This window comes from Plectropomus leopardus, chromosome 15 (assembly GCF_026936395.1).
Source record: "Plectropomus leopardus strain MGB_pleo_1.0 chromosome 15, ASM2693639v1, whole genome shotgun sequence".
Lineage (NCBI taxonomy): Eukaryota > Metazoa > Chordata > Actinopteri > Perciformes > Serranidae > Plectropomus > Plectropomus leopardus.
In genome coordinates, this window is record NC_142190.1 from 21730083 (window position 1) to 21748107 (window position 18025).

Genomic DNA, 18025 nt, shown 5'->3' on the forward strand with positions numbered 1-18025 from the left:
AGAAGCGTGCCTGGAGCCAGTAATCCAGTAAAGAAATCCCTCACAAGCTGTCAGCTTGTCTCGAAAGTGGCGCTAAGTGGCCTATGTTGACCTAGCATTTTTCTTCAGCAGAAAAGTGGTGGCAGGGCACTAGGGAGCTTCATCTCAGCTGATTTGACCCTGTGCTCCCAGCGCTTTTTTAAAATGGTGTACTGTACATCGGTTTTGTTTATATGACAACAATCTCTCAACATTAGTATTAGCTAGTGAGGTAACATGATGCCACATTAACAGAGGGTTGATTGCACAGGTAACTACAAGTTTATAACAGTACGGTCATAAAAGCACAACACACACCAGCAACATCCAGTGCCCGCTGGCTGATCTGCACCACAAAAACAGGCTTTTCCGTCTTTGTTTTGACAGTAGCCAAGCTAAAAAGCAGCAGTGACATCATCACCGCCTTTCTGAAAAGTTCAGAGATTTCGCAGTGGTTGCACCAAAAAGGCAGAGTGCTCTGAAAAAATACATTAGGCACACAATTTTTCTCCAGGCGGCTGCATGCAGTCGTACACTTCTGTTAGGAAGCAACTGAAAAAAAGACACTGATGCTGTTAAAAAATGCTAGGTGGCCCTTAGTTGAAGAATGAGATTATTATATTTTTTACAATATTACTTTTACATATATTTATCTGATTATTTGAAAAACTTCAATATGAAAATTTAACATTGTAACATTAAATATACAACAGAAAACAGGTAAAAGCATAATAGGCCCCCTTTAACTATAATTATTAATGTATTCATAATACCAGTTCAGTAAAGAGCCAGACTACATGTCTGCTGTCAGAAGCAGCTGCACTAACCTCCGTTCTTTTCACACTTGTGATATTTACTCTGGTAAACATGATTCCTTGTAAAACTGCCTTTTTCTCCTTGAGGTAGAGAGAAAAAACATCTTACTCATAAACAGAAAAAAAAAAAACAAAAAAAAAAACTGAGCAAACTGTTTATGGACTCCTGAAGGGCAGAGTAGATATTACCAGGTGTAAAAGCAAATCATCCTTATCAAACAGTATGCACTGTTCATGGATCTTGAGGAAGATGTAACACTGTGAAGAAAGACAGCTCTTAAAAATTCAAGGGCACACAGTGAGAGGATTCAAATGGAATTGTAAGACTTCTAACAACAAATAGCATTAAAAGTAATTTATGTTTTGAATTGCTTTTTTTGCAACTAAATAATTTGGCTGCTTCTAGAAATGGATTGCTTTGTTATTGCAATAATGTATTTTTTTTCTGAAGAGAATGTTATACTGAAAGATACTACACAGATTAGTCCTGGAAGTATTTTAACCACCAACAACAGTAGAAACATATGTCAACTGACAGGTCTGAACATGGTCATGATCAGGCTCAGTGTCAACTAATGTATTCATGTCTCACAGTATGGTGTCCATCCATTCATCCTGTTTACCCATTCCTACTCAGGAACTCTGCAAGTGCTGGAGCGTGACCCAGCTTGCATGGGGCAACAGACACAGAAACATCCCGGACAGGTCAGACAAACACAGAAAAAAACATTCACACCTGTGGGCACTTTACAGTTTCCAGTTCACCTGGCCTGAATGTCTGTGGACTGTGGAAGGAAACTGAAGCACTGGAGGGAAACCCACAGGTATACTGTGAGAATGTGCAAACTCAACACAGGACAAGCAGCTTTCAAAGGCTCAAATATAAACCTAGAACTTCAATCAACACTACTAACAAATGACAAGTCTTTGCTTTTTTTATTGACATCAATTGTGGTTGAATCATCTCGCAAAGAACCTTTCAAGTCCATCAGTTATTTCAGATGGCCAGTGTGCTGAAGCACAATGCTTATGTACCTGTGTATTTGTTCAAGGACTTGAGGAATATGCTCCAATCAAGCAGTCAGACTTAATTGGAAGGAAAATGGCATCTGTCTTAAGGGTGAATATGTACCTGGTGTGCTGTAGCAGGTGAGCTATATCTCAAACACATGAGATAACTAATCCCCATAAAATATTTAATCCTATCAAGTCAGTCTTGTCACGCCTTTTATATGTTTCCCTTTCCTTCCCGACTGGAATCTGGCAGTTTCATTTAGCGGAGCTTAAAGTCACTGATGTCCTGGGAAGACATGACAGCACAAGGATGTCTTCTGGAATGTGAACTTCATGAACTGTATGATAACTCAAACAATAAATTTTATTTTGAAATCATTTGAGGGGTGTTATGATCAGATTGCCTCGGCTGTATGAGCTGTCAACAGTTGAGCTGATTTCAGCATAATCTCCTCATTGTGTGCCTTTTGTTTACCAAAGAAACTGATTTCTTTGCTGACTTGAATAGATATATCCGGCTTATTGTGTCGCACTCTTTGTTTCTGTGGCTTTTTTTTTTCCGTAATGACCCTGAACTATGTGGAAATTATGTAGACCGTGCATCTCTAAAAGCACCTGTCTGTGATCAGATAATACTTTTGCTGTCTGTGCAGAAAATATGTTTTGTGCTCCAGGAACACATGAAAAATGAAAACTGCATTGCATAGTCTCAGAATGTATTTGTTTAACCCTTTGAAACCTGAGCAAATTGGCTTGATTTCTTTCAAAAATATGGTAAGAAAGCACAGAAGAACAATGACATAACAAACAAAAAAGAAAAGGAAAAAACAAAGGTGCTTAAAATTATAATAACTCTGTAATAATTTCAAATATGTAATTATGATAATTAGAAACATAGTTTTTTCTAGGGGTCGATATTGGTTTTTCAGGGCCGCAACCAATAATATAAGTAGTTAATGAGACCGATAATCAATATTTGGAACGAATATGCATTTACAATAAAAATTTTAAATTTTCTGCCAATGTTATCAATTTGGGGTACAAAATACAAAAACACAAAACTTTGTTTAAATGCCTTTAGCAAATGTGTAATCAAAACTGAAACATTCAACATCATATACAGCAAGTTCCTAGTGCCTCTTTTTTTAATGCTCAAGTGAAAATTTCAATTAAAAAAGAATCAATAAAAATAGCTTCCTGAGATTTTACAAAGTAAAAGTTCCTCCCATGCTGACATTTTCTTTGCACTTTTTGATTAATTCATTTTATTAGGGATCATCAAAATAAAATGCCGATACAGATAATCGGCAAAATGCCAAATATACGCCACAATAATCGGCCAGGCTGATAGTGTGTCGACCCCTAGTTTCTACCTAGCGTTTTTCTTCTTTTTTTTTTCATAGATGCTGTGCTGTACCGCATTGTGGAGTTTAAGCTTTTCTTTTTTTTTTTTACCATGTGTGTGTCCAGGGTTTTTTGGGCAGACCTAAACGCAGCAATGACTCATTGGAGCCATCCTTGACATAATCCTTCCCCCACTATATAAATGTGAAGAACAAGCAACAGCCTCTTGTTAGCAGCTAAGTCAGTAGTAGAATGTACAAACATCCCGCGGGCCAAAGAGCAAGCTGCCTCGCAGTTACAGACCTCTGTTAGTAACATACACACCCAGAGCCAAAGAACAAGAAAACTTCTGCAATGTGACAGACTGTCGTTCAGCAGCAAACAGCAGCTAACATCAGCACAAAGCACACATTCAAAACAGTGAGCAGTAGCCTAATTGTGGGTGGGCCAGGCAGCAAATTTGGGGTAAAGCGACAGAAATGTATGTTGGCAACAGATATTCTGATTGTGTTTACATGATTGTGGCATTTAACAGACTTGTGTATTCAAGGGTGAACGGAACAAAACTAATATATAATATATATAATAGAATGCTACGAGCTCTAACATTAGTAGTAACCTTATCTTAGTTTAGCTCCTTCAGTGGACTATTGTGTGATAAGTTCATTGGACTATATTTTCTCAGAGGAGAGAATACTGCTCTTTTTTTTCATCATTTTGAAACCTAGTTTTATATATTTAACGATTTTTTAATAATTTAAATTTGACTTGGTGGTTAATGACACATTTTTCAGTAGTGTGACACGCTCATTACACATATTTATGTTTGCTTTACCCGGACTTTAATTACTGAATGTTCTAAGGTCTGCAAACAGCGAGAGAGGTGACATTTCTTAATCGCTTTATCTGCATCCTCAAAAGGTGACCAGTCATTAGTTCTTCCTTGGTGACAATAAATTGGAGGATGGTCGGCGTCTACGCTTGGCACTCACTCTATGTGTGACTAACAAGGAGACGCACCAAGGAACCTTTGTGGGTTTTGATTATTTCCTTTTCCGCCCCTGTGGAGTTATCATCCAACCCTCCTCGTGTAAACACCACTAGGCTGACTGTCTGCCAGAAAACATTCCCATGGCAACCAGATATTTCCCTGATCACGTTTATGTTTCATTTTCACTGTCATATATAACACATTTTAGCCAATTAAGGGGTGATGAGGTTTATGTGTGCATGTACTGTACATGTGTTTAATGTAGTTTAGATGCAGATACATGCAGCTCATCATGTCTGCTCCAAAAATACTGTATGTTTCTTTGAGGAGATGCAACATGAGGGGAGAGAACAGAGCTGTTTGACATGAGAATAAGCACTCGCCCACGCCTAAACATATTATACATAGGTATTGTGTATGTATGCACTGAGATAAGTCAGGATTTAGTGGTAGCATGCATGAGTATCTTAGCATTGGGAGAAAAAAAGGAACCTTGAAATTATTTATAAACATCTCAAGAATCTGTCATTACATCCTTTAAAATGACTGTCTGCAAAGTGTACATTTTAAGAAAGCAAGCAACTGCAGCAATAGCTGTATTTTCATGGCAGCAGTCATTTTGTCAGAGTAAGTGTTACATTTTTTTGAACAGTGGATATCATTTTTGACTGAAACACTTCATATATCTTTTAGTGCATGCCAGTTTGTGTCAGTGCAATAGATGGAAATAGCTCATAGTCAAATGTTGGCTGGCTTGTTCCAGTTCTATTCTCTCTCCCTGCAGGAACCATGAACCACAAAAGACTCAAACAGGTACAAGGCAGAACCTGAGGGAGATGAATCCTCAGCCCAAGAAAAAAAAAGAAAAAATCCTGCATTTTTTTGTGTAAAATTCACATGATGAAACTTGTCACTGTTGGAGACATTCTAAAACTCACATTACCGACTTTACAGCCTAAAAATGATCTGCTTGTTTCGCTCCCCGATGCAATCACAACACCTGAATCTATGTCTCCTCTATTACTCCTGCCTGTCACAACAAGGCAACACAGAAAATGAGATTTGATCAATTAGCATAATATGCTGAAGATGTCTCAAGTGATAACAGACAGGTTTCTCTAAAAGGTGCAGGTGGCATGTCAGCTGTCTCTGAATCCACCCATTCATTAATGTTTTTTGTTTTGCGGTGATCCCGCCTTTATTTCAGGTCTTTAGGGGGAGAAATAGACGAGTCATTACCCACAAGACATGCATCCTTGTAGGCACAACCTTACATAACATTACCTTTGCCTCCAGCCGTACATGTGGCACACACAGAATCAACAGCACAATTGAAAACAACACACCACAGGTAGAAAAAGTCCCGCTGTCTGGTCAGAGGGAGGGGAAAAACTACAAGCAATTTATTCATCCAGTTTTTCGGCTTATTAAATTATTCTGACAAGGATTATGCAACATGTCCCAATAACTTACACAGACTCTCTGGGACAGTCTTTTGACGACCATGCTGCTTGTTTAACGTATTCAGAGCATGCTGGCTGTCCTAGTGACAGGCGCAGGGTCAAATCAAAGGCAAATACAAGGGCGTGTGAGGAAAAACAGACACAGACAGAGAGAGTCACAGAGAGAGAGAGAGAGAGAGCAATAAACAAATGGACTGTTATGTTTATTCATCATGCTTCAGAGGAAACTGATGAGGACCTGCCAGTCCCTTTAGCTCTGGTGGGTTTTCATTGGACCATCTGGCATTTACACCACAGAGTCAGCTAAGCCACTTAAAACCTCTTTCTGCACCCCCCACCCCCTTCTTCTCTGTTTTTTTTCCACAATGACGTTCCTCCAGATCTGTCCAGACACAGCAGGGGGTGGGAAGGGATGGACAGAAGCATGAGAACATGTTACATAAAAGGAGGAGGGATGAAGGATAGATCGTGTAAGAAAAGGCAAGAGATGAGCAGGGAAGTGGGAGAAGTAAGAGATTAGCATTCCCCAGTTTCTGCTTATTGAGGGGTAGCTGTGTGGGTTATTACAAATCCACGCTGTTCTCAGTAACACCAGGATTACACACCCAGCCAGACCAAATCTATGTGCCTAACATCTGCTTCTGATGACACACACGCGCACACACAAGTGTGTGCCGTACACAAACACACATGACCATAATGGTCATAAATGCAGCTGGCGTCTCAAACAATTTCATTGCATGTATTATTCATGGAAACTTGAATCTTATGAGCATAATCAGACACAACATGCCTACACTGCTAAAACAAGGCAACAAGGGGGGGCTGGGAAAATCATAATGGCAAGGGGTCACGTCCATGTATGATGATATGAATTCACATCAGCCCTCAGCCATGTGTGACTGGGTAGTGGAAGCTATGCACCAGCCCTATTCATCAACCCCCATCCCCCTGCTGTTGTAACAGATTATTACTAAGGCAATCCTCTGGCATATGCCTGCAAAACAGCTATGTGTCAGACAGGGAAGTTAACTGCTTTGCAGCGTACTTCATGTCCTTTATTGGATTTTCTTGTGTGATGAAAGTGCATAAATGTCACCAGATTATGCCACACAGCTTGCCTAGTGTTGAATATCACATTTACATGACAGAAAAAGACTAATTTTCTCAAATGTTTGAATGAAAAGATTGGACCTCATGCAGCAACATTTTAAAAAATTTTATCTTGTATCTTGTATTTAAAGTAAAAGTATGCATGCAAAAAGGTTTAAATTGATTTCATAAATCCAAATAATTAAAAGGAAAAGCAGCAGGTCCTCATACATACAGTATATATGAGAAGCTTACATGATTATAAAAATAGTTGCCAATTACATTTCTTATTAATGGACTAACTGTTTTTGCTGCACTTCTCTTAAGTGTAGGGGAGCAGAAGTGGAAAGTGGCATAAGATTAAAATACTCAGGTTCCTCAGATTCGTACTTTGTACAGTACTTGAGTGAATGTACTTAGTTATATTCAAGTGCTGGTCTTCACAGTAACTGACACAGTTACAGTACTTTGGATCAAGGCACCAAGTATAGTACATTTCTTTAACCCTAAAATGAATAATCCAGTTATTGTATTTACTCTGAATCTAAATTAAATTAAATGATATTCATGCATTCTTAAATGTTCCTCAAATGTAAAACTTATGATAAACGAGATGTCTTTCTCTTATCTTGGTAAGGTGCTCTTGACCACTCGTGAAATTTTCTCTCATCTAAAAGCGGAGAACAAATCACAGATAAAAGCAATAATATGAGAAAATTTGTTTGTATGCACTTCTTCCTACTCCTTTTCGAACATTCGATTTGACTGTTTTGGAAATAAAGATTTCAAGTCAATCAATCATTCAATCAGTGTAGTTTATTGCATGAGGCCCAATGTCATTTTCTGCAGCAAAGACCACTGAATAAGATCAGTTCTATTATCCATGATATTTTTATCCTCTGAAAGTCTTGGCTTGAGCTCTGACATTCGACAGGAGCCCTCAGTGTTACACTGTTGGACTTTATTACAACGCTCCCCCACTTTGCTCTGTTCTTGTAAAGAAGTGCTGCCTTAAACAGAGGTAAGGCAGAATGATGGATCAAAAAATGCAGCTGAGAAATTTGGCTGCATCATGGGCCTCAGAGCGCAGCTTGTTATCTGCTGTAGCTCTGAGGAGTTGGTACGCTGTCACCCTCGAGATTGCTGAGATCTGATTTTGGTAAGGAGGAGGTCTGCTCTATATTGTGCTTTGATCATCAGGGGTTTTTATGCTCGCCAGCAGAATAAGCATCTAGATTCGCTGAAGTTGCAACAACCGTAAGATTTTTATGAGGTCCTTGTTGAACTGTGCAAGCGTGAAATGCCTGTGGTAGTAACCTTTACAGTCCGTCTGATGACTCAAATGTAAGAACAATCATAACGCACGAGGTTGTGTGACAAACACACCTAAAAGGCACCTGGAGAGCGCACATCTCTGCCAAAAACAACTCTTGCTGTTACACTTGAAAACACTACTCCTAACACTAATGTTTTAAATCAAAATTATTTCTTGGCACTGCTATGCACTGCCAGGATTAACAGCTTTTACCTCTGCCCTCTAAGCCCTTTCTGATTCAGTTTTCTCAGTGCTGCTATAAAATAATGATATGAAAAATAATGAATGAAATTCCAAATCTATATAATCTCTTTAAATAATATTTAATAATACCCTAAATAATACCTAGTTTAGGGGGCCCTTTTGCATCAAATTCCATGCAATACTTTTGAGATTGCGCACCATTTTTTATGATCAAGGAACATTATAAATTGTGGAATCAATATACAATGCATGTTATTTCCAATAATTTTTTTCAAACAGTCACTCAACAGAACAAAGCAAAATATGTCCAGAATTATGATACAGCTTTCTACTTGCATACCCTTTGTAAAGTTTCATGCACTTCTAATATTCTTACAAACATCCTTTTCTGCAGTTACCAATCGTGAAAGGGTCACAGGTTTCTCATTCGAATAAGCCAAAGTTTGGGAGTAATCTACAAATATAAATGCTGTGATACTATTAAACAGGAGTATTGCAACAATTGATAAAATCTGAAGGTATAAAAGGCAACAAGTTATTACAAAGGAACACATTGTGACATGTCCAGCAGAGAATGTGCTGGTATTTTAAGTCAAAACAGGATTTATTCCTAACCATAGCCAAGTTTTTTTTGTGCCCAAACAAAAGCACACGTTAGCCACAGCGTCGTTCAACCACAGAGTTTCAAAATATAGGCAAAGAATAGCATACAAATGTTGTATATCTGTGGTTTGCAGAAATGTAGAATACCAACATTTAGTGTGGTGATTGGGTTGATATATTAAGAAAATCAGAAGGTGGTAACAAAATTGCTTTTACCTCATTCCTAATTTTAATCACATTCAGTAGATCAAAAGCCATCCTAGCAGTTCTGCGAAGATGTGCTTTGGCACAGCAGTGCTTTGAACTAAATGCGGGGTCATTGGGATTCATCCTCTGGGGACCATGACTGTCTGTACAAATCTGTGCGCCAATTAATTGGGTATATACTTTGATACAGTTTCATAGGATGAATGAAAACATGACCTGCTCGTGGCACTGGTGGAAAAAATGTTATGGCAATCCATCCAAAAATTGCCAGTAAGATTCATTCTCTGAGAACCATGAATTGCTGCACAACATTTCAAGACAAGCTATCATCAGTTGTTGAGATATTTCCATCTGTCTCAGGACAAAAGTGTTGGGTTGACCAACCAATAGATCAACATTGCCTGTGTGTCTGTTGAGCCACTAGCTTTATTATTATAAAACACCACATCCTGCAAAACCTTGAAAAGTATTACAGAAAATGCACACTCCAAGTGCAACATTAGCAAATGGCAAAATTCTCTTTATTTTGCCTGATATATACAATAATTTATTTATGACAAAGACTGACTTAAAGACTATCCTCACACATCCACAAACCTGCAAAACATGTTTTAATAATTTGAGTTTAACTGTAATAAACTACAGTATTATCACATGCTGTATCCATGGACTGAACACTACTCAATACTGCAACATCTTTCTCCTCCAAACCTGTATGTCATCTCAATAAGTGGTGTTGCAAAGCATTGTTTGTATGCATGACTGGAATACAAATTTGGTTACACTTGCTACATAATTTCCAAAGAAATATATTTACCCTCAGTAATGCCAGGCTCTCTTGTTTTCTTCACAACATACTCTACAGACATTTGTTTTGCTGACACCGTCTGGTCATTTCAACAAAACTCTGTGGTCATTTCAACAAAACAGACTCATCAATAAAACCATGCTGTCCTGTAGAGTAAAACAAAAAGAGCATGGCCATATGGGGCAGCTATACGACCGGTTATTGTAGAATATGGTGTCAATGTCCAGTTGTCGTGGTCAATTTATCCAAACATCATTCAGCCACTTCAACTTTCCTGCTTTTATACCCACAACAATATGCTTTACCACCATGACTAAATGCCTAAGATTACTGAAGGTTCTATCCGAGCGGGCAAACACAGTAATCACATTGGTTATAGATTCCGAAGTCTTTGAAGCATGTCCACCATAGCCATAGCACAGCATTATCAGGGCTTTGCAGTTTTCAATTAGCAAATTTTACTGTTTACACCACAACTGCTTTTCTTGATGTGTGATATTGTGATATTGTTAAGCCGATGCTCCTGCTATTGAGTGTCCGCCTGCACTTAAAGCGTCTATATATTTGTGTGTGTGTGTGTGTGTGTGTGTGTGTGTGTGTGTGTGTGTGTGCGTGAGTGTGTGTGCGCCAATCTGGCTGACCTCACAGCCAGAGCTGTCTGTCGCCTGGTCATCACATCGCCCTGCTTTGAGGCTGACACTGGGCTGCTCTAATCTGTTCCTGCTGTTGTGCTTCAGGGCATCCGCTGCAGCCCAGCAGCGAGGAGTTAAACAAGTGAATGGTGCTGCCCTCAATGTGTCACCACTGGCACTGACAGTATCGATGACATATGAATCCACTGGATCAGATGGGGAGTTTGACAGCACTGTTGCCACCAGTTACCCACGTTAAAAGGATGAATGGGATTAGACTGCCACCTCCACTTCCACTGACTGCACTGTGCACAAAGTGAATCATAGTCCAGAGCCCAAAAATGGCACCCTGGTGGATGCACACACACTGGGCTTAATGTTGGATAAATCAATAGTGTATTGTGTTTGGAAATGAAAGACTGCCAGAGCCCCAGCTGTTTTATGATTATTCTCAATTTGTATTTTTTTCACTAAAAGGTTAATGCATTAATAAACCCTAATGAATGCGGATGCACTTAAATAACTTCAGATGTACAGCTGAAAATGTCTGATTTTTGTTATGCGCAATTATTGTACTCGCGCTACATCTTTGACAAATGCTCCACACAAGTTACAGTGGGCTGATTGGACTTCCCTTGCAAGACCCACCGCTGTGTGCACACTTAAAGCAACTCCGAGCATTGTGGTGAGATCAAAGGCAAATTCTGGGAAGTCACGCTGGGGAAAGGCAAGCGAAAATGACTGGGAATCTTTGTTTGCACGCACACCTCAGCGCGGTAGTAGAAAACGGAGCGATAAAGTAAGTGAGAGAGAAAGGGAGAGAGAGAGAAAGGGAGAGGCACATAAGGTAAAAAAAAAATGTTTGTGAAACCGTGTGTCTCATTCCGTCCTCACTCCGTGGATTTCTCCCCATCCTGCTGTGTGTCTGACTGAGGGGCTCCTCTGTGATATTTACCACAGTGCCTCCTCGCCACGCACAGCGCCGGTTGCGTCGTAGTTCAGCGCATAGCAAGGGCATCACAAATGGTTAGGGAAGACAATTTGCTCCTCCGTTTGTTCAGAGAATAGCAAATTAAATCGGAAGGACTCCCGAGGCGGTACAATGGTTTGACATTTTAGAGAGGAATAGCCTGCTTTTTTTTCCCCCTCAACGTGGGCGCATGCATACGGATGAGAGTCAGAGATGCCAAGCAGCAAGCTAGGGGCACTTGAAGAGGACTTGAAATATGAGTGGACTTCTTTTATGAAATATGATCTAAACGACAAATAATTTACATTTTCTCACCGGGGAGTAGTTGTGGTGCCGACTCAGTTTTTGGTAACAGTGGATGGATGACTTTTGTGCAAAGATAAAGAAAGCGAAGTAACTTTATATAGGTCACACGTGAGCGCCACATAATAGCAAGTAACTTATATACGCCTTTAAGTCGCAGACTTCACGTGTGCTCTATTGGAACCCCAGGAGGCATCCAGGTGCGCTCCATGTTTCGTTTAGGACACACCGGTACCGGCAGTACCTGCGGGACTTAAAGCACACTTGGGACTTGAGAGCAGCGTTTGGGCTGTGGGCCAGTAATGCCGGACACATTCACGATCATAAAGAACCGGACAGAGCCGCGGCTGGGGCAGCTAGAGCGCACACTGGCCGCGGAAGGGAGCGCCCGCCCCGCCTGGGTCATAGCAATCCTGGCCAGCGTTTTGATCTTCACCACGGTGGTAGACGTGCTGGGGAATCTGCTGGTGATCATCTCCGTGTTCAGGAACCGCAAGCTGAGGAACTCGGGTAAGATCTGTTGTCCATTGCAATGACTAACTATAAAGGGGATCAGTGACAACTACCTATAATAACTCACATTTTTAAGGGGAAAAGTCTCTTGCACTTTTGCCTGCTGCATAACTTCCCTTACTGTAGCACTATGGATTTGCATAATAATATAAGCCCTGTGACTTCTGGATGAAGTGAATAAAGTTTGTTTATATCTACAAGCTGCTTTATCATGTTTTGACCCACAGACCTTGAGCGCACTTTGCCCCCCAAAACCATCGCCCAGTGGCTTATCCAGACTTTTTTTTTTCACTGGGGTGGCCCAAGTGGGGCACTGATTTATGCAGAGGAGGCATGAATAACAAGTGCTGCTGTGGGCACATGCACCACCATGGTTTTAATTTACCAGTTCTGTCTTCAATACCTATATTTATTTTAATTACGAACGTTGCAGTGTCTTACATTCCTGTTTATAGCTTTGTATAAAAGATAAATAGACCAATCACAACACAACACTGATGCCACATAAATGTGAAATAAAGCTTCCATACTTTATGAGAGATACTGTTCCACCAAAAGTAAACAGTACAATAGCAAGGATAAGTGCCAACAAAATGAAAAAAAATAAGCGTGTGGGAACAAACAGCTGTATCAATTTATTTGTATGTAATATTAGTCAGGCTGGACACTACTCTGGCACATTACTGCCTCTCAAGTTTAAGCCTGAATTGCACCTATTAATAAAAATTCAGTTCACTCATCAAACAGTTCAAAGTGACTGGACAGAGAGTCAGTCATAATGGAGGGGCATCAGGGGTGACCAATAACATTTCATGGGTGGCTCGTGCCACCCGAGGTCACTTCATGGATGCACCCCTGCCACCTCCATCAATAAACCCAGTAACAAAACTATCCCAAAGTACATTTTATACGGCTTTAACACTCAACTGAACCCACACCATAAAAGCTGTGGTTTCAGCTAAATGCCTCTGTTTGGATTAGGCTGTCAACCTACTTCTGTCAGCATGCATGCAACCCAAATGCAAAGGCTATAGCTTCCAGTTAATAACGTTCTCCAGTGCACCATTCATATCATGCTGAAGGGCATCTGTGCAGGACACATGGCTGCTAATACATGATAGCACAGATTTAACATGTACATTTCCACTTCATATAGTTGTGTTGAAGACTCCCTGTGTGCCAATTTGTCCTCACAACTTTATATGCCACTGACAGCTTGATTCATACATTGCACTATGAAAACCACTGTAACATCATGGTGTCTCTCTCTTGCCTCACTCTTCTGCTCTTTACCGGTAAAGTTCAAAGGTAGTCTGACTCACTCTCGCTGTGTAAGAGCTGCTTAATAAGCACAGGTGAGTCCTTTTGAAAAACTGACTATACCAGTGCTGATGAACCTATTCTGATGTGAATGTGTGAAATAATTACCCAGGAGGCCTCATGCTGGCTACAGCAAAGCACAATGTCGAATCATAAAGCATGGGAGAACTCTTTCACTGAACCTTCGCTCCAGGAAAAAAAATGCATCCTTGAGGTTGTAATTCAACTCTTTTGAGATGAAAATGAAGCCCTTTCAAGAATTTTACTGAATTATGCACAGGTTGTTGTTGTGTGTGTTTTTTTAATGTTATTGGTTTACCACGTAATTTGCCCCTCTTCAGTATGGTCTACTTTTCTTTACTGAAAACTAATGTCACTCTAAAAAAAAATAGCTAAATGTGAGACTAAAAACTTGCCAAGATGGATATCTTATACAGTTAAGTCTGCCACACATGCTGATGGAAATCTGCATTTATTTGCATATCCAGTAGAATGCAGCTGGGAGTCTTTCTTCCTTATTAGTTGATGGGCAAAAACCCCCGAGGATGAACCAAAACAACTACTTTACTTTCATTTAAAGACGTTATGAACCACTTCTTATTTTCATTCACAAGGGAAAGCCTTTTTTTCTTTTATTTGAGATTTTTTCTCAGTCAGATTGACAGTCATCAAAGGAGCATCTGAGTGCAACCCTGTCTTCAGAGAAAGACTCCCACATTCTGCACTCTAGCATGGATTTTTTTTAAACTAAGGTTTAGGTAAGGTTCATCTTATTCATAGCTCTGAATTGCCTTGAACCAAGGCTTTTTATTTATTGACGCTCAAAAGTGAAACCCAAATGCAGTATGTCAAGTGTGCCTTCATTTATGTGTAGCCAAACTTACAAATATCCTTTTAATCATTATCTTATTAAATTCAACTAACAGTGGCACTTAAAATAGCTGCAATCAGAGGGTTTAATGTAATCAAACATAAGTCTCCCCACATCTTCAGTGAATTAGACAGAGATTATGTCTCGTTAGAAAGAGAGTTGGTTGTTGTAACTGTGAGTTTATTTAACATTTTTAACCCTGCTGCTTTTCATTTTTACTCCTGCATTATGTTGATATAACCTTTTTAAATAGAAGTCATGCAGTCTTGGGAGTACACTTTTAAGAAATACTAGTGAGTGCATAGGGCCGCATGGCCGTGGTCAGATTTAAACAACAACTGTAGGAGTTTTTGTGCAACATAAATCTCACACAGCACCCACAACAGTGTTCTATAAAAATCACATTGGATAAGATAGTGTTATGCACTGTGATCACGTTTACCCTTTGGCAAAACATGCTTATCTGTACACAGAGCTTGATTCAAGTGCCACTTGTGCTTTTAAGAGGGACTGCTTTTGGCTTGGATGTTAGAAGAAAGGTGATAATGTTGATTTTTCTCTCATTTAGGACCATGACTCCCCCAAAGTGCGGAACGGTAAATTTTTTCACTGCAGGACACATAGTTCATCTGAACTACTGCTAGCACAGAGACACCTGGCTTATCTCTAGTTTACAGCTTGATTAAAAATGGACAGTTTCAATTCACTTCTTGAATTTTGTGGGGGTTTTTTTTTTAAAATCTTTTTCTAGGTATCCTACAGATCACTGGTTTTCAAACTGGGGGTTCTGACTTCCACTTAGGGCCGCCAAAATGTTACTGGGGGTGGCAAGGCCCTTCAGAGGATGTGACAAGACTTTACCTAAAAATATACAGTAGGGCTCATCTCAGCATTGCATTTTTAAATAAAATTATTTTAAAAGTTTAAATCTTTATTCAAGATATAAACTTAAGACGAAATCAGACAAGATAAGGGCACGTTGAACACAAGCTATATTCACAGAGCCTTCACTTTCTACTTAACAGCCTTTTCCTGCATTAAGGCACGGACATACTTTCTGCATTGAATGTTGACGGATAACTGCAGTCACGCGCACGCGGTTCTATTCATAGTACAATTGAAGGTCCGCTTCAGCCCCTGGCAGGAAACGCCAGGGCTGTGAGGTGAGCTCACCGTCCTCCTACTTCTGACATTGGGTGAAAGTGAAACTTAAGAAGATGATCGTGGGTCTGGAGTGAATGTCTGTTGAATATCAAACTCAAAACTGACTTCACCATGATGTAGCAGCTGTGGCTGGTTTGAAAGCAATGTTTTTGGACTGGAGTGTGAAGCAAGCGATTGAAGCATGTGTAGTTATACTGTCAGTCTGTACTGTCATAAAAAATGGGCTGCACGTGGATATCCGCACAGGGTTCCGTGGGGATCTTTTGGGAACATGGATGGATGACAACATTTAAGTCACATCGACCAAAGCAGACCTGCGTGCACTAAAAAATTGGCCTTTTGAAAAGTAAACAGTAAAAACAAAAGTGTCAGGGAAAAGGTAACACTTAATCTGTAAGAAAAGAAGCCCATTAAGTATATATGATTGTAGGGAAACTCATCTAGCACCAAGCAGCATTTATAGGAAATAATTTGCTTAAAATTCATCAGCTCATTCTAAACAAAACTATAGATGAACTGCACTTATTGTGTTCACTACTTCACTACTTTAAAATATGCCACTTTGTCAGGGATCATCAGTTTGGTCAATGATCGAAAAGGGATCACTTAAGGAAAAAAGGTTGGGAACCACTGCCTACCTCTCCATAAAGAGGTAGTAAAACATACATTTGTTGAGGGAGTTTTGCAGCTCACATGGTGCATTTCTGCCTTAAAGCTCATCTCTCTCAACTCAAACAGCCCACTCAGCAGTAGAGAAACCACGCTGAACCCATAGTCATGAACTCGAAGGACGGCTACTGTAGTTTGAAACAACCCACTCAGTGTTTGGGAAAACACCTGACTTAATAAAGCATAGAAACAGTCGCAGCAGGAGCAGAGGCCAGCATATGATTACCCTCTACAGTTGTGGTAGCTTTACATGAGTCCCTGCTGTGGCAGAGTGAACAAAGTAAACTGACCGCTGAGTGCTGGACTGCAGTATTTTGTCAGACGCTCGGCTGATGAGTGATGACTAACTCTGAGTCACTCTCACCTACCCTTAATAGTGATATATGCATATGGGAGTAAATATTAGAGTACTGACTCATTATTGTTCTGACACTGAACTGGCATCAAAATATGACACTCACACTAATCAAACCTCTGATGCAGGTTGCTCACGTAACCAAGCTCCATTAGGATTCTCATTACCTTTCTGCCCTGTCTTTTTCTCCTCTTTTGTCTTTTCAAAAGACTTCAATGTTTAATTTAAAGGGCTTCCTCTCTCATCATGTGCTATTGTATACTGACGAGCCTGTGCGGCGGACACAGAATCACACATGCATGCATTCATGAGCCATTAGAGCCATTTGTCTCCTGAAATTAGTCGTTTAAAAAAGAAAAGCTTTGACTCACACACAAGTGCTCTAGAATGCAGAGGTGTGCCTGCACGCAAAAACATGTGAAGCACATTCAGGGAAAAAAACGCAGAGCAGTAAGTCACACCTACTGATTGTCTTGTACGAACGTGTGTGTGTGAGCATGTGAAAGGTGTCTTGTACAGTTGTGTGGGGCAGAGGTTTTTTGTCCCCTGAGATTTGTCTTTGATGGAGCGTAGGTGTTGCAAACCTTCAAAGGGAGTTAGACAGGATCACACATTACAGACTCTCTTCACAGAGACTTTATTTACATCATATCTCTCCACCTCCCTCTCATTCCCTCTCCAGCTACTTCTCTGTAAAGCTCTCTGCCTCAACAAAAAAATAATGCTTAAACTATTCCTTACTTAAGACTGAGGCTTGAGAAAAAAAAAACACTCAGTGCAGCTTCACATCCAGTCCCTCTCAGTGTGCCTCTATCCATGGTGCTGAAACACTAAAACTCAGTCACCTCATCTGTCTCTCTCCGTGGTGCTGAAACATCCAAACCTAAGGCCCTCCCTAAATCCTCTTTCTTGTCCGTGCTTGTGTTCCTTTGAACTTGTGAAACGTCATCAGTCACAGCCTAAATACTGCTCTAATTCATAGTCAACAGTGTTGAGAATTATTTGAGAACTGGACCCAATGTTTTCAGTGATGTCAGGACTTGTCAGTGAGGTGATATGGGCCACTCATCCCAGCACTAACTAATAACTAATGTAGCCTACTAGAATAGTAATAACATAAGTTGCTTTTCAGTCCACTAGATACATGCTGCTGCAGTAGAAATGATTGAAATGAGATAAAAGGACTGAAAAAGTTTATCTTATTAGATAAAAACAGATGTTGGCATGTTTTTTTCTTAATTTGCAGTTGACAAAAGGAAAGAAATCACAATATATCGCAGTGTGTGTTATCACAATTCTCAGCATATTGCAAAACATTTATATTGCAATAATATTGTATTGTGACCAAAGTATT

At 39.9% G+C, this 18025-nt stretch overlaps 1 protein-coding gene and 1 long non-coding RNA gene across 2 annotated transcripts in view; one reads left to right on the forward strand and one right to left on the reverse strand.

The window, feature by feature from the left end:
- Nucleotides 1-18025, reverse strand: part of LOC148187295 (uncharacterized) — an 89615-nt gene that overhangs the window by 4994 nt on the left and 66596 nt on the right. The window lies entirely within an intron of this gene.
- mtnr1bb (melatonin receptor 1Bb) overlaps nt 11273-18025 on the forward strand; it is a 41407-nt gene continuing 34654 nt past the window's right edge. Inside the window, exon 1 of the mRNA XM_042499300.2 lies at nt 11273-12289. Coding sequence (XP_042355234.1) covers nt 12082-12289 — 208 coding nt within the window. The 5' untranslated portion in view covers nt 11273-12081. The remainder of the gene's footprint in view (nt 12290-18025) is intronic.